At 38.2% G+C, this 22,283-nt stretch overlaps 1 protein-coding gene across 1 annotated transcript in view; it reads left to right on the top strand.

Moving 5' to 3' along the window:
- The window catches only part of PRKCE (protein kinase C epsilon), a 293,299-nt gene extending 276,928 nt beyond the window's left edge, over nt 1-16,371 (top strand). The window contains exon 15 of the mRNA XM_074144291.1: nt 16,225-16,371. Within this exon, the coding sequence (XP_074000392.1) occupies nt 16,225-16,371 (147 nt within the window). The remainder of the gene's footprint in view (nt 1-16,224) is intronic.
- The last annotated feature ends 5,912 nt before the right edge of the window (nt 16,372-22,283 follow it).

Raw genomic sequence — 22,283 nt, 5'->3', positions numbered from 1 at the left:
TAACATCTTTCAGTATTGATAAAGGGCTGTTGGTTATTTAAAAGTGACTTGTAAAGTTGAAAAAGGATCAAAGAAATATATTTTTAATCTTATGTTCAGGAGAGCCTAGATCTGTGAAAATAGCTATGAAAAGAGGGGCCAGATTATTAGTCAGAAAATAGACATTCTTGCATGTGATATGTGAGTGTACATATGCTTAGGGAAAGAAGCTTACGATGCATATATAGTCATTTGTGCATTCAAATCGAGTTTTGCATGCACATACAAAATTTGGCTCATGCAAGAATGCGTATATTTACACAGGTATTCATCTATTTTCTGACCAACTGTTAAGATGACTAAGGGGGGAAATTTTATAATTGCTATATCATACACACTTTCAAAAAAACCCAAAACATACGGTCTATTCAAATGAGCTCTGGGCAATATTAACACTGACACTAAACAAGTAAAGTCATTAGGGAAAATGATCAAACACTGAGGTCCCATCAGACAATCTGCCAAGGGAGGTCACAGAGGTGCTAGCGTGGAAACAAACTTTGCTTCAGTTCTGCCTCACTACTCTGCTGATCCCAAAACCACAACTTCCTTGATTAGCACAGCTGTCTTCCTCCTCTGTTACCTTTTATCCTTTCTCTGCCATAATAGATTTTCTGAGGAGCTATATTACGTGGTACTGTAAGGCCTGTGCTTCTCCATAGTTCAGGTATGTCTCTTCAGCTCTGCCAGCCTTAAGTCTGAATTTTTCAACTGGACTCGGAAGAAGCACTGCATGGTTATTTATTAGCCAGAGGTTGTTTTTTTCTTAAAATCTCGTTCATGCTGTGAATGTATGCAGACATATTCCTTATTATATCAGAAATATACCATTAATATCTTTCTAGTTTGTACATGATTTGATTATTCTAATGATGTTTTGGAAGCTGAAATTTCTTTCCTAACTATTTTCAACCTTGGAATGAAAATTACCGAAGTCCAAAAGGTTGTTGAAAAACTGACTGTGTTTTCTGAAAGCTTGCAAGAATGCCCTGGCTAGAGCAGTCCTACAAATGGCTGAGGTTTAGATGGCTAAGCAGTGACAGGAGTACCACACCAGGTTCTGCTAGGTAGGGACAATGAAAGCAGATTTGGCGCCCCTGAAACCTGCTGTGAAGGATTTTTGTCTGCTCCCACAGCTTAATGACTTGGAATAGAGAATGCGAAGGGGTGAAAATGCACTGGGGCCCAGACCTATGATGCGTATTATCTGCCAGCCCTTCCTTTCACAAACCCAGAATTGTGACGCTTTTCAGTGGCAAAATTAGTTGTTTATATTTATATACATACTATGGTTTACTATAATGAGGGTTTCTCCAATGTAGAGCTTTTATAAATGTTAAGCTACTGCAGGAAAAGTGATAGCTCCAAGGCATGTACATTAGAAATCAGGGAAACCTTTGAACAGCTATGAAGAGAATATTTGTTACATCTAAGCTCCAGTGACCTTGACAGTGTCTCTTGAAGATCATTTCCTCTGTTCTTAAAACCTAATTCTTAGAGTTTCATAGACTGTCTTGAAATTTTCTGAATAATATTATTCTTCTCTGCTGCTTTTAATGAAGACATGAATATGTAATTGCATATGCAAGAAAGAAGTACAGTTTTGGTGCAAACATGTCTATGTTCCAGAACAACTGTTGTGAGACAGAAATCCCTTTGAGGCACTTTATTCCTATGTTAAGATATTTTTGTCTTCCTGGAATTTTATTCCATTTGGAGAATTAAATTTCCCTAATCAGTAGCCATAACACCACACTATGGTTTGCAACATCATTTATTGTCCAAGAACCACAAAGGCCTTGATATGGTATTCAGTGATTCTCCTCTCTCCATTTTCCTTTATTTCTGTGGTTGTGCTCCTGACTTGGTGAAGTTGGTTATTTCTGTTTTCAAAGTGTATTTGGCGTAATACAAATGAAAACCAGGGTGCACTTGGTTACTTTCTTACCAAAGTCATTGATAAGGTGGTAAGTGTGGTAGATCAGTGACATGATGGGATGATTCTATTCTGTGATTCTGTGATTCTGTCTACCCTGTAATAAGATACGCATTAAAAACAGTGATTGAAACAGATTACCACTTCACCTTGAATGTGTGTTGATGAACCTTATATTGCCACAAGATTTTATTTACTGGCAAAGCTTTTAATTGAGACAGTGAAGCAAAAGTGTGTTTTATGGTATTTAGCTTTTCCCTCAATCTTCTCCTTATCTTAGATTCTCTGCAAGAAATTCTTTGTGTCGTTTATGAGCACATATCTGGCTGGCTGCAGGCTTTCCAGTCTGAACTCGTGGCCTGCTGACATGCCACTAACATCAGCCAGTGAAGCTCAGAGGTGTGCACAAGTGGTGGAAAGATACACACTATCCCAGTCCCGCTTGCCAGGGATGGAGGAACATCACTGCCCAAAATGTCTTACCTCATTTGGCTGAAGTCAGTGGTAGCTTCGTATCAACATCAATCTCATAGAATCATAGAACAGTTCGGGTCGGAAGGGGCCATTAAATGTCATCTAGTCCATACCCCCTGCAATGAGTATCTGCAACTAGATCAGGTTGCTCAGAGCCTTGTCCAGCCTGACCTTGAATGCTTCCAGGGATGGGGCATCTACCACCTCTCTGGGCAACCTGTTCCAGTGTTTTGCCACCTGCATTGTGAAAAATTTCTTTCTTTTATCTAGTCTAAATCTTCCCTCTTTTAGTTTTAAACCTTGTCCTATTTTAATAGGCCCTGCTAAAATTTAGTCCCCATCTTTCTTATAAGCCCCCTTTAAGTACTGAAAGGCTGCAAGAAGGTGTCCCCGGAGCCTTCTGTTCTCCAGACTGAACAACCCCAACCCTCTCAGCTTGTCCTCATAGGAGAGGTGCTCCAGCCCTCTGAGGGATTTCTTCTTGGTTTTTGTAGAATTAGACGACCACAATAAAATCACTCTCCTGTTTCTTATGCTGTTGGTCACAGTGGCTCAGTGTGAGACCAGAGGAAGCTATTAGGCACTGTGCAGTTGGGATGGTCTCTACTGTCCTTTCAGGCTGTGTTGAGTTTTCACTGTCCACCCTTGAAACACGTGCATGCAAACAGGCAGACTTCTTGTTTCCATCCACCCTGTTGTAAATGTCAGGGTTGGGAAGATTTGAGACTTTGACTAAGACGTCCTCCACATGAAAAAAGCTGAAGAGCTCTGAGCCAGAGGGTAATACAAAGCCTGATAAAACAGATGTTTGCCATATGTATTTCTTTTTTAGCAATTAAGCCAAAGTTTCGTTGCTAATGGCTTTATCAGTGCCTGTGGCAATCCATTCATAGTGTGCCTTTATGGAGATGAAGTTAACAAAATAATCACATTACGATGATTTACTATGAACATGCAGCTTTCACAGAACAATACATTATTTTAATTTTCTCTGTGCATTCATAATTTCTTGGTTTTCCATTTTAAAAGCTCACTTTCTTCCAGAGCATTAGAAACAAAACAAACAAGGTAGCCTATTGCAGAATTGTATCTTGCAGTATGGAGCAACAGCAGCTGCCGCTGGCCCATCTAGTTCATGTAATGTGACTCACTTCATTTTGCAGCCTCTTCCATTCCTACTGTTACATCACTGAGAATGTTTTCTGAATATTTGTATGTTCCTTCTGCAGTTCTGACTTCTCAGGAACAGAGAGCTGGTCTAGCAGATAAAACCAGAGACCCAAGAATTACAAGATACATAAGTTCTTCTACCACATTTTCCAGAAACTCATGGTGTGGTCCAGGGTCCATCACCTGACCTTTCCATGCCTCAGTTTCCACTCTGTGGTAATCTCAGGATGCTTAATGCAAAGTTCTGTGACAGTGAAGAAACATGACTGAAAATTGATAAAAACCAAATGCTCAAGATCAGCCTGACTTTTAAATTAACGAATGCGTTGCACTTCCCTTGGAAGAGTGTTCTGTGCTATACCAGACCTCAGTGTTAGCAGATTTCATCTTGATCCTCAGTCTCAAATCTCCTACAGTAATTTGCACCTCCGGTAACTCTTAAGATAATCATAAACTGTTATCAAAGTCCCTCCCCCCTTAGTTATCACTATCTGAGCCATGTTGTCTGTATGCAGTTTCCTTGTGAACCTAAACTCCCTTGTTAAGTCTTGACTTAAGGATGCCAGCAATGTGTCCTCTTCCAGTTTTGTGCTGCAGCAAAGGTTTGAAATAAAATCATTCCCAAATATGAATTTCTAGTTATAGCCAATGATTGTGGGTTACAACTGGAGACAGTGAGCATTGGGAATTTTCCCCCTCCCCTAAATGAGTGAAAAACTGGCAAAATTTTGGCAGCCCTTTGTCGATGACCTATGACAAGCCGGATGCCCACGGTGTTTGGAAACTGGGTAATAAATAGCAAATACAAATCAGCACCTACAGAGTGTGCAGCTGGCCCGTTTGCACAGGCAAACAGGCAGAGGCCACACCTGTCTCATGGGTAGGTGCCTCACTGAATGGCTCCCGAAAATGTGTTCAATTAGAGAGGTGTGTGTTTAAATTGCTGCAGCAACCATCTGCTTACTGTGAAATATGGCTGGAATCCTTAAAGAGGGACCGCATTTCTGGAGAAAACTTTCAAATATATTAGCCCAAAACATAAGTTTTATAATCTCAGATTTGTTTTCATACATGACACTAACAGGCAAAGATTTTTTTTTACTTTTTAATGAGGGATTTTTAACCTTGTGTTGGGAAGTCATGATACTGTTTTGGTGGGGTTTTTTTGGCACGCCTCTATTTTTTTGTGACAGTGGATTGTATCATCATACGTGCAGAATAATGACTTTGCCTTTACACTGTGGGGAAGAAGTCCTGTAAAATGCAGTATCATTCAGTAACACCAAAAGGAACTTAGGAAATCACAGGCCAAGTAAATTTCTTTTTGTATAAATGTTCTCTCTTTTCAAGTTTGCTTCAGTGTGAATGTCCCTCTTTAAGGTAAGGCCTTCAATATGGGGAAAATGTCAAGGTAGGTCCATTTTTAGGCCTAATAACCTTGAGGTGTCCCTTCAGTTTCATAATATATTTCCATTAAGTCATCAGTGCATGGCAATGAGCATTTAGCAGATGGGCACGCAAGGGGCTATACTGCATGCTTTTGCATGAAGTGTTACTGCTTAGACAAAATACTGGGGAGTGATTTTGAGACCTCAGACCCTCATGTACCATTGTTAAACATTGCACATTATTTATTCCCCACTTGCTGCAAGCATTTCAGGCATAGGAAGACAGTGGACTTTCTTCTGAGAGTGACGTCGTGATGGTTAATACTGGTGTACAAAAAAAATATTTAGAAACAGGGACAAATTTTATTTGTCAGAATGGCTAATGTGCTTTAGAAAAACTAAGGAAAAATGGATGTGGACTTTCGGGACAGCCTTTTTATTACAAACAGCCATAACAGTTGAAGTCCAACACTCTTTTTGCACACTGCCTCTGCCACAGGGTATCATGAATTAGGATATTTAATGTCAGCTGGTTCCTAGGAGTTACACTTTTCTGCTACTGGTTCAAGTGTTAGTGAGGTCACTGCTGATTGAGAAGCGTTCACCATTGGCAGGTGATGAAGTTTGAAATCTCAGTTTAGCTTGCAGTAGACAATAGTAGCATAACTGTCTGCAATGTGGCTGATACCAATCGGCCTGGCACGTGACTGGGCAGGGCAGAGAAATCTGTAACACTTCTGCCTCTTCCCTCAGCAAAGTAAAGGACCTTGGTTTCCAAAGCTTCAACTAGCTTGGCACTTCGTACAACCACTAAATTTGCTCGAAGTGTGAGTATATAGCTTTCCAGGAGCTTCTGTGCAGCTTGTATCACAACTTAGAGAAATAAAGAGTTAGTGAGCTGATATTTTTAAAGGATTTCAGTGCTGTTTGTTTGGATGAACAAGCTTCTGTTTTCCCAGAATTTGCTCATTCAGTTAGTCTTATTTTTTGGTTTTTATTCTCTTCAGCATCAGTGCCTGCAGCATCTGTTTTTAGCTGTGATTACCACAACACTAGAATTACAGAAGTTTGAAAGCTACTTCCCAGCACTGCAGGTTCCCAAATATTTATAAGTTAAACAACTCTTATTATGCTTCTTTTGATTCTGTTCTGGGGGCTCAGGAGTATTTGTTTGTGTTTGTTGAGTCCTGGTCTTATAGTACTAAAATATTTTCATACTGAATAATGAGGTTCATTTAACCATCTGTTAAATGTATATTGTTAAGTGATGCCCATTGAGATGGAGTGTAAGCAGCCAGAGTATTCCTGCTTTCCTTTTGGGCTTCCTCAGAGTAAGACAAATTCTGTTTCACTTTTTGGGTGCTTTAATCCCCAGTGCTATTTTCAGGAAGTAATCTAAACCATTAAGTGAAATCATCTTACCATGGTTGCTTACAGTACATTCTTAAGCATTCAAACAGAAATATTTTATTTTTATATCAGTGTAGCTAATAAATAGTATTCCTGGGTTGGGCCTGTTTCTGATGTTATTAAAAGCCAGTGGCAAAACACCAGGTGATTTTAGAAGCAGTAGCATCTGGCTCTTTATCAGACAATGGAAAGGAATTTATCAGAAAAAAGCAAAGACTCGTTGAAAGCTGGCATGACTAGTCCTCTTTACAGCTGGAGTCCATTGAACATAGACAACAAGAGCTTTGACTTTGGGTTTATTTCTAATGCAGAACCTTTTGTATTAGCAGTGTACCATGCAAATGCGAGCGTAAAGTTAACAGTGTCTTACTAGGGTGTTCATCCAAAATGGGCAGCAAAAATTTGTCAATGTACGTGTTCACAGCTCAGCATACTAGTGCAAAACTTAATTCCTTTGACACATGCACAAATATGCAGATGATGGACTGAAGCAGCTGATGTGTAGGCACTTACCTTCAGTGGCAGGACAGGAAAGGTGTCTTTAAATGGTAAGGAATCCTACCACTTCCTTAACTGTTGCTTTCCTATTGTTATGCTGCTGTGCTGTTACAAGGGATTTTATTACTGTGGAGGCACAGACCTTGTACTGGTCCTCTCAACGGCATGCTCCAGGAGTCATATGCTTCAATTGTGCAGGATGACAGGAATACTCAGTCTAGATATTTATGAAGAACCTTAAGTGCAGATCCTGTTCCTTGATTTGCACGCCATATTCATGTTTGCAAAGGGCCTTCAAAACAATCATTGCCTTTGCTTAATTATGGAGTATGGAAAAGAAGTTGAAGATCATAACTGCCCATGACTCTCTGAAATATTCTGTTTATATTTGACAAGAACAAGAAGAAAGAGAAATTGAATTTGTGCCTCCAGGTCTGCAATAACAGCTCGAGTTCCCAGCAAGATGAGATTCCCGCTGTGCAAAAAGCTGTGTAAGTGAGAGACAATCAAGAGATTATAGATAATGATAGAGAGATCACAATCTATGTATAGGAGAACAAAAATAGGAAGAAATCAGATGCACAGGGAAAAAAAAATTGCTCAAGCTCAAAGCAGATCAGTAGCAAAACCAAGAAAGAAACCTGTGTCACTACAAACTCTGCTATGACTTACTGTGCTCTTTTAATAAAGCCGTGTTCCAAAAAAGCAGTTCCAGTGTCTGGAGGAAAGGTGGAAAGGAGATATATTGAGATATAGAGGTAGTAGGCATTCATGCATAATTGTGCAATGCCTTTTTTTTCAGTCTACAATTTGTATGAGTATGTGTGTTAGTTTTTTTAAAGAAGACAGCAGTTTTCTTTAGCTGCTTTCTAAAAAGTCACATATATCTTTATTTTGATCTGTCTTTGCGAAAGCTTAAAAGTAATCATTAGACTTCAAAATACGATCTCTAACAATTCAGTGTAGCTTTCTCCATTTGCCTAAGCTAGACCTGCTATACCCTTTCTCTGTATGAAAGCCTGTCATATGTATCATCCATGTCAAACTAAAAGCATTATCCTTAATGAGCTAGAGATCATCATCACAGACCGTGAGTTTCCAAACATATTTTGAAAGCAGCAGTCTTGCCAAAAACTCTGTAGCATTCCTGCTGTACAGCCTATAGCGCAAACCATTCTAGTACGTAGCTGAGTCTTGCAATGATGCTCCCGCTCTATGTGCTTGCTACTACCTTTCATGCTGTGATGTTTCTTTAGATCCAGCATCACAATGCACATGTCCATGCCTCCTTGATAGAGGAGGGACTCAGAATCACAAGATACTGCTATATATAGATATAATTTCATAACATACTCAGGAATGTTTCCATAATGTGTTAAGTTTCTGTAATTATGTGGAATAGGTGACTGTAGGCAGAACAAAACATTGGAAAGTCAGTCAGTTGGTATTTATTCAGGATACATGGCAGAGATGTGAGTCTTGAAATATTTCATTACGTCATTCACCTATTCACTCGCATCAGTCTCCTTAATTTATTCCTTCTCTTTGCTTAAAGAATGGAAAGCAAGTAAATCTATTGATCTTTTACAGAATAAATCTAGTCAAATATCTCAGTGCACTGCTAGACTACCCGTATTTGGGTAATTTTTCAGTGATTTCTGGGATGTCTCCTGGAAGCCACTGGAATTCTAGGGACATGTACCCTAAAGTTACCAACTCTCCGGCATCACTTTTTTCTCTTCTTAGCAAGTCAGCTCCATTTTCTGGGTATAGCCAGTCCTTTGTGCTAAAGTGCTAGTGATCAGGAAGACAAAAAAGGCTTCTAGACATGTATTTGAGGACTCACCAGCAGGTGGTTTAGCAGGTTGCAGATCCACTAGCTCTGACTACTGCAGCTCTACTGTAACAACAATGGTTAAAATGCAATTTCAGGAGAAAGCAACCAAAAATGGACTAATTTTGGATGTGTGCCAGGATGCAAGAGGGGAGGTGACATTGGTCATCACGGCCTTAGAGCAGTTGAGGATATCAATGGGGGCTTGCCAATAAAATGTGAATTAGAGAGGCACACGTATAAAATCTGTACTGCAGAGTGGATCATAAAATTTGCAATAGGAATTGCATTGTGCAGATGAAGGGTATTTTCATATGATTGTTCTATTACTTCTTCTTATTGTATTTCCTCCCCACCTCAAGAAGAAATATAAAATTCTTTCCCATCTAGTTAAACCCTCAAAGAAACCTACCATAAGGGAAAAATATAGTGCAGAAATTCAGAAGTTGGCACTCTTCCCTTGCTCCCCAAGCAACAACCAGGGCCAGGCAGCAGTTCACTCACTCCTGCCACCCCAGTGGGATAGGGGACGAGAATCTGAAAAAAAGGAAACTTCGTAGATTGAGATAAAGATGGTTTAATAGAACAGTAATGGAACAGAAGATAATAATAAATAATGATAAAAGAATATACAAAATGAGTGGTGCAATACAATTGCTTACCACTTGATGATGCCCAGCCTGTCCCAAGCAGCGACTGCGGATTTCTGCCTCCCGGCCAATCCCCATTTATATACTGAGTATGACGTCTATGGTATGGAATATTCCATTGGCCAGACTGTCCTGTCGATGCTTGCTCTCAGCTTCTATAGAAAGCTGAAAAATCCCTTGGCTTAATATAAGCATTATCTAACAGCAACTAAAATAATATGTATCAACATTATTTTCATACTAAATGCAGAACACAGCAGCTACTAGGAAAATTAACTCTATCCCAGCTGAAACCATGACACCCTGCAATTTTTATCACTGTAAAAAATGCATGTATTCTACCGTAGTATAGCTTAGGTGCAGTGGTCATGTCGTGATTAAGTCCTAATGGAAGTAAGCCCTCCTAAGGTGGACAAGATGGATCTTCAGGGTAAAGGACTAACCACAGGTGGGAAGCTGTAGTGCTGCCCTCCCCTGCAGCTCATGTGGAATCTATCTCCATCGATGTTTTGCACAAAGGTAACTGTTGTGCTTTAGCAATCAAGCTATGAACAAAGCATGTTCGGTGTATGTATGGCTTTAGTACTCTGTACTCGTTCGTGCTAAAACCATGCCCAAGTATGGCCATAGAGGACAATGGTTTTACAGCCACTTCTTCTGGATGAGGTTCATTGCCCAGACTGTGAACAGGGGGTGGTTGTTAGTGAACCTGCAGAGCTTTGATTTTGTTTGCTTTGCTGTTTGTTTTGTTGTGGCAGTTTTGGGGTGTAGGATAGGAGAAAGGCTGTGCAAAAGTGAAATACTAAGGCTGGCATCCTGGCCATGTAGTCATTATATGTTTGTATCCCCTAATTGTTTAGGTTGTTCTTCCTTCCTACCTGACCGATTGCACATTCCTAGGAAAGATGCATACTGTTTCAGTATAGAGGTGTTTTCACTTGACTGGATCACAAATGATCGCTTTTAACATTCATAGTTCTGTGCATTAGCTTGGTGCTTATTAAATGTCTGTGTGCTTCCATAACAGATTAAATTGTAGGCTGCATAGGTTGGCATGTTTTTCAAATACTGTTTCATGATTTATTAACATCTTCATTGAGTGGAGGTTTTTTCCACTTCTTTCTCTTAATTTGGTGTTCTGTACTTCTAATGAAAACATAATGTAGGAGCACAAAATCTAACCCTCTGCTTGGAGGTAATGAATATTGGTATACTTGTAAAAACTACTTGGATTCAAAACTCTTTTTGTCATCATAACCTTCGGTTGAATACTGCAGCTCATGGCTGATCTGTTGAACTCTTCCATGTGTGAATAGAGCAATTAACATGCTGAAAAAATGAGATCACTTTTAAAGTTATTCTGATAACATGTATTTCATATCTTCTGAAATAAGACATTCTAGGAAATACTTCTAATACTGATACAGATTCTCAGGGCATACAAATACTGTGAAGAGGCATCACCAGGATAAACAGAAAGACAACTGCTTCTAAGCCTGTTTCTTTCACAGTATTCATACTGAATTTCTGTATATATAGAATGAGTTATGTGCGAAAGTGAGTGCTCATTACAGTTGATCTTAACTTTTCAGGAACTACTATACCTTTATGAAAAGAGATCCAGTCACTGGTGCAAAGTGATCTCTGCCTGCACTGTGGCTTTTGTTATCATAATAAAGAGAGGTGACTGAGGGGACAGTGATATGTGAGGTTAGCCACATAACCTTGTACTTCAAACCAGTTTGTTTGATGTCTTGAGTTTCCATTTGTCTTGAACAAAATAATCTGAAAATCTTATCAATGAGGAGGTAAATACAAAATATTTAAACTCTGATCATCCTGATCTAAGAATTTCTTCTTGATGATACTGTGTCAAATGCTGGAATCGTTTATTTCTTAGTGAAACAAAATTCTGGATAAGATTAAATGATACTGTGTAATACATATGAGAAGCTGCAACTCTTACTGCGTGTCCTGTTCCTGCTCCACTGCTGTCCTGTGCCCCTGGAGCTGCACACCAGAAGCTGCAGCAGCTTCCTGCCCAGATTTCATGCGCCCGTCACATGTTTGACATGCTGCTGATAACAGCCTGGCACTGCAGGAAGGGTTCTCTGGTGAAACTCCTCAGACAAATGACAAACTCCAGGATTTCACTGTGGGCTTGAAAATATGTGAAGAGGCATCAAGCAGTGCTGTTGCAGAAAATTGCAGTGGAGTAAATTTAAAGATGTTTCATTCAGTGATATAGGAAGGCCAATCTGCATCTCCGTTTCTGTGCTGACAGTATCTCAGCCTGTGAAAATCATAGATGAGCTTTGTATATATTTTGTGCCAAAAGGTCCACTTACTAAAAATGTCATAGCACAGTATCTTTTTCTTCCAGCTTATCGGTTCATTGTTGTAATGATAATTCCTGGCCTCACTTACTTGTATTGGATGTCCGTTGTGGATTAGCTCCTCATTCTGTTAAACTAACCAGAAACCTATTAATTGGTTTGAAGAGGATTCCTATAGTTACATTTAAACAGCATATTGTGAATTTGTAGGAAAATCAGACTAAAATACAGAATCTAGGCTTTTGTGGCAGTGTTGTTTTCTAGCCACCACCTCCATCTTTCTTTCAGCTCCTCTGAGTAGGCTTTAAACCCACTGGACAATTCCAGCCCAATTTAGTGGAGCCATTGAGCTTGCAAAGGACTTGAAAGAGTTTCAGCGATTTTCTGCGGATTAAATGAAAATAAATAATCGAGTAGAGAGAGATACTTCTTAATGTCTTCAAGCTGGAGAATTAATTCTTATTAGGCAGAAGAGAGTCCACTGAGGCTCGTGGCCTCATGACAGGGCCGATGAGGTGCCCAAGCTTTGCCGAGTCCCATGGTTCAGAACACCCTCTGTCAGGTGCTTTCTTGCAAGGATTTCTGTGGCTTTTCAGTACCAAATGTTCCTGTGATTCACATTTGGTTAATGTGATTAATGGAAGGAATGGCAAGTTCTAACTTTCCGAATGTATTTTCAGTGATAGGAACACCAACTTAGCTTTCTTTTTTCGCTGTTACAATTCACATAGTGTCATTTAGTAATCATTAACAGACAAGGTTGGTAATCCTTGACACTGGAAAGCTTATTAAGCATGTTTTGGAGGGTTTTTAAGCTTTAGTCTGTGACTGCAGGTAGAAAATTAATTTTTTATTGAATGGTAGTGAAAGTAAACCACTGTTTAATGTGTGCTTATTAATAGCATATGAAGTTCATTTTGATCTTTTAATAATTATGTGAAGATATTTAAGAAAAAAGAAAGCATTTTGACTCATATTACAATATCCCTTTGTCCAAAGTTGTACAGGCCAACTAGGAAAGCTGATTAAATGGTGTTTTATGAAGAGATAGTCTTAGAAATTTCCAATCTTTAGCTTTTCAAACAGAAGCAGTAATCTTTGAATACAATAAAACATGACTTTGACTTCAAAAATTGCAATCCTTGATGGGTAGTAGGTCATGTTAATATTTATTAATTCAAGGGGCTCTATTTCTGTAGCATTGTTACATCTAATCAGATCATATCACCCACATGAAGCAAGTCTACCATCTCTCCCAGGATAAGCAGGTCACGCTATGTCAATGCTCAGACGGGAGACCTATGAAGCATTCACACTGCTGGAAAAAATAAAAGCTCAACTAGCCAGCACGTTTCCCACACACGAGGTTGTGAGTCACTTTTCTTTCTCACTATCAGAGATACTGTGCTGGCAGAGAAGCCATCTTTCAGATGAGATTTAGAATTGGAGTCATGTCAGTTTTAGTCATTAGAAGTGCCATGGCACTGCTGCTGCTCTTTGTCAGATGGAGACAGGCTGCCCACATGCTGCCTGCAGTAGAGCAGTTTCAGTGCAGTGTGGAATTTGGCACCTATTGTTGGCAGCTCTTGGGTAGCTGCTGTGCCCTGCTCCCATGTAGCATTGACACATGTTGAACACAAGGTGTCTGGGTAGTCTAGAGAGAGAAGAAGCAGCATCTGAAACCTAATTGAATTTCTATGTCTTTGGGTGGGCAGCTGTGCTTTTGGGGGTTCTTTTTTTTCCTAATAATCCTAGTTTCTTCAGTCATCTGAAATTGAAAAGTCTTACCTAGAAAAAAAGTTTGAAAAGATAATGTGTCCCAAAGTCTCAGGAACTGCAGGCTAAATAAAAAGAATCCCACCCATTTAATTACTGCATTTTTAATGATGCATTTGCCAGCCAATCTAAATATTTTTCCTTTTTTCTTCATGATTGTTTTAATGTTCAAAGTTGGATAATAGCTGCACTCTGTTTCCTTCATATACTTTCCGTACCTTGCAGATCTTCTTTCTTTCCTCAGCTTCTCTGCTAGGAGACAGCCACAGCCCTTCATACCTTCATCCTGAGCCTTCATGCTGTTGGCCTATACAGTATTCACAGTACAAGTACAATAAAATAGCAATAGCAGCAGAAATGTGGCCAGACCTGTTTCATTTTAGGAGATGAGGCCTTGCAAAATAGTCATAGCTTCAGGAAGAAAGTACCTAAGTTGCTAAGGAGGGTTTCTCAAATAAATCTTTCTGCTGAAAAGAAGCACTTGTTATAAAGTCTACCTTTTGTCTTGTATGGTTTAACCCACTCACTTTTGTTCCCTATGATTTATTTAATCTCAGTTTGTCCATTGGTTAGTTAGAGGCTTGCTAGCATATCCCTGCAATCTTAGATTGCTCCATACTTGTCCTGTTGATAAATAGGGTTATTTACATCTATGCTGCCAAAAAGACATGGAATTGTTTATAAATGAGAAAGTAAAAACTTCTATTTCCTTCTTTGGTCTTGAAAGCACATTTTAAGACATGCTAGGCTTTTCAATCTAAGCAAATACCTTTGGTTGTTGTTTCAGAGATGTTTGGGATTCGAAGTTCTACTGTATTCAAAGTTCTACAAAGTACAATTAGTTTTAATCAATATGATTTAGGTAACCAGTGTTGGGACAGTTTTTCAAATATATACTCATCTGCACTCTTTTTCACCTAAAACTTTCACAAATCTTAGTGATGGTTCTCTAGAAAAAGTAGCTTACTCACTTACCTCCTTCTGCTTTAGTGATTATTCCTGTAGCAAATTCATTGCGTGAGTGTGTGAAAATACGGTAGGACATGGGGAACAAGAATAATGTAGATGTAATTGCAATGTAATGCATTTAAAAATACATATGGAATTTCATTCTTATTGTGCAGCATTTGTCCAAATGGCTGAAAAAACGTAAAGCCCAAAGCCACGTCCCTCACACTTTAAGCTGTTCAGAGTATATGGGTCACATACACTTTATGTCCAGTCTCTATGTATGAAGTAAATATTACAAATGTAAACAATATAAACATATTTGTTAAGTCCATATTCCTTTAATGGAATTTTTTAGATAGTGGATGTGGATTTTTGGTTGCCTGCACTTAGAAAGTATTTGGTTTACAAGTGACAATCTCTTGCATTTATATAGACTCTTTTTTTTCCCTATAAAGTTCTTACAAACAATGTAGGTGAAGGTTGCTATGACCATTTTACAGTTGTGAGTATAAAATTTGTCTGAGTGCCTCAGCAGATCTGATGAAAGAAATATATTTATGTATATATTTTATAGGAAAATTTACATACATTGAAAAAAGGCACATATCCCATTAGGAATACATTAACGTACTTTATGATGTATCACTTTATGATTTCATCATTTTACTTTGGAAGTCAAATAGCTATTTTATTTCTAGTATCATCTTAATCTCAGACATGTGCAGGGTGGACACAAAGCTAATTTTCAATGTGTCACAGTGCCTCCATTAAGTATCACTCAGGTTGCTATTAGATTTCATGAAGCAAAGAGAAAAGAGACTGTGTAAAGAAAAATGTTTGTTCCAATTCCCTGAACGTGTACATGCCTGAAATACACTGCTGACATGGAAAACATTAACAGTGCAGGTTTCAAGGGAATGACCACGTAGAATGTTTTGCCATGTAGCTTTTTACATGTAAGTGGTCACAGACAGTCACTGTTGTGAGTGCCCTGGGGATGACTCGGCCTCCCCAAGGTTGTCTCTAGTTAACACATCTTATCCCAACCACAACACGTACAGTTGTACTTTGTTGGCCCAACTTCACTGAAAGAGCGAGGTGCTTTAGACTTCAATGGGGAAATCCTGATGCCATTGAAATAAAGAAGAGTTCTGAGGTGGATTTCTCTGGAGCCAGAATTTCACACTTTGCCATGGTGCTTTGAATGACCTTTGCCTGCATTAGGAAATCTGAGTTGCCAATGCAGAGCTCAACGATTTTGGACTGAGAAGTGTTGTGAGGTCTACATCTGATTTTAAAGCTGAGTGTAGCCAGGTACAAAGAAACAGTTAATTTAGAGTTGAAACAGTAGGCTATATTGTGGGGAAATCAGTTCACTCTGTGCCTCTGAAATGAGATATCATTATGTTCAAATCTAAGAGGAAACAGCCGTACCACCTACTATGCCAAAGCCTTTTCTAAACTAGTCCTAATCTCAGCTTCCTGCTTTATCATCATACTGCTATTCCTTCGCCTGTCAGAGACAAGTGTGTCTCTGGGAACTCATTTATAGTACTGCTTCTGTGGCCTCTCCTGAACTCATTTATAGTACTTGCTCCTGTAGCTTCTCTCATACGTCTGTTATTCTTTGTGTGAAGTAGCTCCTCTTTTATTTCAATCATTCCAGAAAATTCAGCCTTTTGGGGGGATGGAGAGGAGGGAGAGCACCTTCTATTTGACTGTGCTGTTTTACCATTCACCTTATTTGTATTTTTCTTCTCAGAAAACCAAAAGGGATGTAAATAACTTTGATCAAGACTTTACACGAGAAGAACCAGTATTAACGCTAGTGGACGAGGCAATTATAAAACAAATCAATCAAGAAGAATTTAAGGGGTTCTCTTATTTTGGAGAAGAGCTGCTGCCATAGACAACATTAGGCTGACAGACGAACGATGCTGCAAGAAGTGATTCTGAAGAGGTCGTCAAATTCCTGAGACTCAGTAGATCAAAACCTGCTTCTCTTACCCTGAGCCCATATCCCCAATTAAAGTATATATTTATTGTTTTTTTCCTTTAATCTTCTGACCTGAAAGCACTCTTAATTTCTGTCTCACAAAGCAATGCAAAATAATTTTGTATCAGAAATTGTAGATGTAACACACTGCCGTATATTTGCAACTTTTCTTTTATTCCTAAGATCTCCCCAGAGGACAAAATTGCATCTTTTCCGTGGAAAATGAAGCCACGCTATTAAAAGTGATTTAGCAGACCACGTTCTGTAATTGTCATATGTATTTAAGCTAAGAGCGTGAGAACTGTTTCTTCTGCACTGGTGGTTAAGGTGAGATCTGTATTTAGTTGTGGAACAAATAAGTAATATGTTGCCCTTTGGTAAGCAAAGAAGTCTGCCTTTGTGGAGGTGTAATGAATTATGAATTTATTGTGGTGAGGTACAAACTTAAAATAAAGCTCTCCAGAAAAAGAGGCACACCAATTAAAACTTTCAATGAAGTTCCTATACAATTAACAGAAAACTCTTAGGAATAAGAAGAGTCACAAAGATAACTGAAATTTTATTTAAAGCAAGAAATAGATACTATATGGATAGTTATTAAAGGGCTAAAGAATAAAAGCCTATATTCAGCACAGCTATATATAGGCATTTTACGTTTTTTCAGGCAATTGGGTATACTATCCATGTTACCAAATTTGATATCCATTTAAATGAACCATTAATGTGATGGCAAGCTTGCAAATGTTTACAGTTAATTTTACATTAAAAATTAATTATAAACATTATAAATTTGCCTTTTCCATTGTAGTTAAGTTGATAAATAATTTCTTATTTATATTTATTTTCTCAGCAGTGTGTTACTTTTGCACACTTTTACAAAACCATAATACTACTGTGTTTGTTGGGTTTTTATGTTTAAAATCTAAAGAGAAATCTGCTTTTAGAAGACACAAAATAAGGCTACACATGCATTATGTGGAAGTGTGTTAAAAAAACTGAAGATCAAACATTCACAAACTGACATTATTGAAAGTTGTAAATTGAATTTTTTTGTGTATGAATTGAAATGGTAACTCATGTGGACAATATTACTAATGTGAAGTTACCTCCTGTAGATACGCTAACAGTGTTATGTACTTATATTTCCAGGAGTACCCTGTGGTTTGGTTTTTGGTTTTTTTGGGGGTTTTTTGTGTACATGTATCGCTGAGGTCATTTTATTATATATTTTACTGGACTGAGTGAGCGGTCATTGGAATCCATTTTAATTGTTGCACATGGATTTCCAGCTGCACAAAAATATATATACTTGTGATTGGCAAAGTGGCACTAAAGAAGCTTTTTTGCCTTTTGTACAGGTGAGATTTTGTATATAGTGTTTGCTGCAAGGCCTGTGGAATTCATTGAATATAGAGGTATCAACTGCTGCATGTTCAGGCATACTATTAAAATGTTAGTCTATGAAAGAATAATTATAATAATGTCCATGTGCAATACTCTTGTATGTGTATTGGTTCAAGTTACTGTCAGAGAGATGAGGTTTTTGTTATAAAAGATGTAGACATATATTAAGCTATACTAAATCTCTTGTATAGTTCTCTTCAACTCTATTATGACATGATAGAGCTCAGAAAGAGAAAGGAATGTTACAAATTGTGGTGGACAAAGTGTGAATCATTGGCTTTAAGAGATAATCTCGGGCTCAAGCAGATGAGTTAGTTTGTGTCAGTTTTGCGTCTGGCTGCTCATAGCCTGTTACTGATGACGACATTCAGTTCCATTTTGTTTTGTTTTTAAAACTCAGGTGTAATTATTATATATATTCTTATGATGATTTCAAAATATTAAATATTATGATATATCAATTAATGTGTTGTCTGGCCTACAGGTGTAATAATGCATCAAGCCTTTAGTTTAATTTAATTTATCTTCAGTAATCTTTTGTACTGGGAAAAGACTAGCTTCTGGAGCTGAGTACCAGCACAGAAACATCTTAATGATTGCATCATCTCAATGTTTAAATTTCTTTCTCTTTTAGAAATATATTGTAGAACTGCCCATCAATTTGTGTCTCGCCACTGGCTCTGTTTATTTCTCATCACGGTTAGCTTTTGACATCCAGGCAAGAACTGATCACAATGCTAAAGCGTTCTTTTCCATAGGTGAGTAGACTGGCAGGAAGATGAGTTACCGGATAGTGCACTACTGTTTGTCCAACAAGAGGCCTTTACACAAAACTCTGAGCATTTATTTTGAAGGAATAAAAGCGTCCCATAAAGCTTTTGTGAGCAAACTCTGTAGTCCGTATTCCCATTTCTAACGCGAAGATAATTAGCAAATGTTTGTATTTCAGGCCTCGGCACCTGCAGTGTTTGCTAGGATGCTAAGAGAAAAGTGAAGGAGATAAAAACTTTTGCATGGGCAGATATTTCTTCAATATAAATAGTTAGATCCTCTTCATTGGGTTTACATCAGAAGGTTTGTCTGTTACCTTGAACATTTTTTAAAGATAATTCTTAAAAATGGACATTCTGTTACATTTCTGCCTGTTCTGTAAAATCTTTCTTGTTCCTTCTTTGTAAAATGAGTGCAAAATGCCAAAAAGATTATTAATAATAATAATAATTATAAAGAATCAATTGTTTCTTGTTTTTCCTCCCAAATAGACTTTATTAAAAAATGGAAACATGTTTTTCTCCATAGGTTGAAAAATAATTCTCTCCAATAAAAGGCTTACAAATTACCTCTTTTTAAATTATGTGCAGAATAGGTCTGGCTAAATATAAAATGCATTCAGTTGGGGGGGGTAGGGTTTTTTTTTTTATTGTGAGGATTTATTTGTACAGAATTTTTTTCTTATGGATGTAATTTGAATCTCTTGCCATTCATTAGTGTTATTTCATCGTAAACATTATTACTGTGCCAAATGTACTGTATTCAAAAGGATGTGAATGTGTATTGTTTCGGAACCTAATAAATACAATGATGTTAAATCTTATTTTTTTTTCCCAAAGTTTTCCTGAGTATTTCCTAATGAGGAAGAAAGAAAGAAAGATGAAGGATGAATATTTTTCCTGTTACATGCTGTACAAAATATCATGAGCTTACCTTTTAGGAGTGGATATCTTGCAAAGGAAGGATTTGCTAACAAGAGCCTCATCTGTGAAGCATTAAACACTCCAAGAGAAGCACAGGTAACAGTGCGTGAACACTTTTTATCTTGGGCAACATAACGTTTACCTCAAAACGACCAAGCTAGTGAGTTTACAGACTTTTTCTGCTTATGAACTACATAATGGTCACTAGGTTCTGACTGATCCCAGCATTCTGCTTAGTTCCATTGTTAAAACTCACTTCAGTTGGGCACTTTGTGTACAAACTTGTGAGACTGCTTTAGTCTTTAATTGGATTGATTAGAGGGATTCATAGTATGAATAAGTTTAATTATTTAGAGTCATAGAGCTTATTAAATGATTTATTTAACTTAATCTGTCAATGTGACATTGTCTGAAATATTTCCGTATTTCATTATGTTTTCTTTTGCACTTTAAATACTTTACATTTTCATGGTCAAACATTCTTAACTTCTGTTTCAATAGATCAGCTGTCAGCATACTCTGGAAGTAATTCCAGTTAACAATCTCAAGTTAGCCTACCTAGCTAGTAGGTATACTAACTAGCTTTAAAAAAAAATAAAATAAAATAAAATAAAATAAAATAAAATAAAATAAAATAAAATAAAATAGAAAATTAATTGAAGAGTCGTTTCTGCTCAAATTGCAGCTTCTGCATAAACCTCCATTGTTTTTCCTTCATATCGAGCCTTCTCAAAGTCACTGAATATGTTTGGTGCCGATGAGCATATTTCAAATCTTGTGTGTTGACAGCATTAGCGTAAGCTTTGTCACACAGATTTTACCAGTTAAACAACTATGTAACATCTTGATTTTCTGAGTATGTTTTGCAACCTTAAAAGCACACAAAGATCTTAACCATCATTTTACAAACAATAAACATCACAGGTCTCCAGATACATCAATCTGTATCATGTTTTCTTGTAATGCTGTAACAGATGTCTATTAAGAAGAATTTTTATCCTTGCTCATGAAAAATTTGGAAAGAAAGCATTCCTCTTTTGAAGAGGAATGAGCTGCAGTCTGATTGACTGTCCATGCTGTAAATGTGGTACTAAAAGCTCAGGGAGAGAGTCTTGGCATATACCTTTCTGCTTCTGTGGCCTTCCACGCAGGGGATGTTAGATCACTTTACAATGAAAAATGGTTTTAGCCTCCTAGTAGTCTGGTCAGGTACATAAGTAAATCAGTATGATAAGCACCTAAACAACATGATCAAAATCAGAATAATTATCCAATAATGATTTGAAGCATTGAATAGGTTGACATATCCTAACTCAAAGAAGCTTCAGAAATTCATTTTGGGTCTTCATCTAGATATACTATTTGAGCAAAACAGTTCTTTAATTAAAAACACGGGGGGTGAACATGCTTTGTCCCAGGCATGAGGAGAAAACAAGAATGAGTTAGATCAGAGTGGATCTCTTTTAGGAACAAGAAATTTTTCATCTAAGTAACATAAATAAGGTATTCGTATAAGGAAAAGAAGGTGTGAGCAGCCGTACTGGATCAAGCCAAACAGCTCAGGTCAGGTATCCTGGTCTTGGCAATGGTCAGTAGCTTAAGCAGTAATGTGCACTGATTAGAAATCAAGAAGTCAGCTTTGATTGTAGCTATAGCAGTATAAAAGTATAACAAATTGAAAACACCTGTAGAGAAAAAGAAAGCATGAGATGGTATTCTGCCTGCAGCAGTTTGACTGCATGGTGTTACGAAGTGGGTGGTCATATCTTTATTATATTTAATATCTCTGAAATAACTTAATCAGTTTTTGAACAATGTCATCTTCTGGCATGCAAACATTCTGTAGGAAAGAGCTACACAGCTCAAGTAATCATGTTAAAAATTATCTCCTTTTGTTTATTCTGACCCAGTCTTAATTCCATTTTATGCTGCCTGAGTCTTTCTTTGAAAGAGGGTAAATAATCATTAGCTACTCACCTTTTTCATGCCACTCAGAATTTTATAGGTCACTGATGCATCCTTCATGGATGAGAAGCTCAACATGAGCCGGCAGAGCGCACTGACAGCCCAGAAAGCTAACTGCTGCATCCTGGGCTACATCAAAAGAAGCATGACCAGCAGGTCGCGGGAGGTGATACTACCCCTCTACTCTGTGCTCGTGAGACCCCACCTGGCGTACTGTGTCCAGCTTTGGAGTCCTCAACATAGAAAGGACATGGACCTGTTGGAACAGGTCCAGCAGAGGGCCACGAAGATGATCAGAGGGATGGAGCACCTCTCCTATGAATACAGGCTGAGAGAGCCAGGGTTGTTCAGTCTGGAGAAGAGAAAGCTCTTGGGGGACCTTATAGCAGCCTTCCAATATCTGAAGGGAGCCTGCAGGAGAGCCAGAGGGGGACTCTTTATCAGGAAACATAGTGACAGGACAAGGGGTAATGGTTTTAAATTGGAAGAGGGGAGATTTAGATTAGATACCAGAAAGAAATTCTTTACTGTGAGGGTGGTGAGGAACTGGAACAGGTTGCCCAGGGAAGCTGTGGATGCCCCATCCCTGGAAGTGTTTAAGGCCAGGCTGGATGGGGCTTTGAGCAACCTGCTCTAGTGGGAGGTGTCCCTGCCCACGGCAGGGTGGTTGGAACCACGTGATCTTTAAGGTCCCTTCCGACTCTAACCATTCTATGATTCCTTAGCCAGTTCTTTTTCAGACTGAAAAGTCTTCCCCTGTCT

The sequence above is a fragment of the Numenius arquata genome, chromosome 2 (genome assembly GCF_964106895.1).
Source record: "Numenius arquata chromosome 2, bNumArq3.hap1.1, whole genome shotgun sequence".
Lineage (NCBI taxonomy): Eukaryota > Metazoa > Chordata > Aves > Charadriiformes > Scolopacidae > Numenius > Numenius arquata.
The sequence above is the reverse complement of the archived record's forward strand: the minus strand, read 5'-3'. Positions and strand labels throughout refer to the sequence as shown.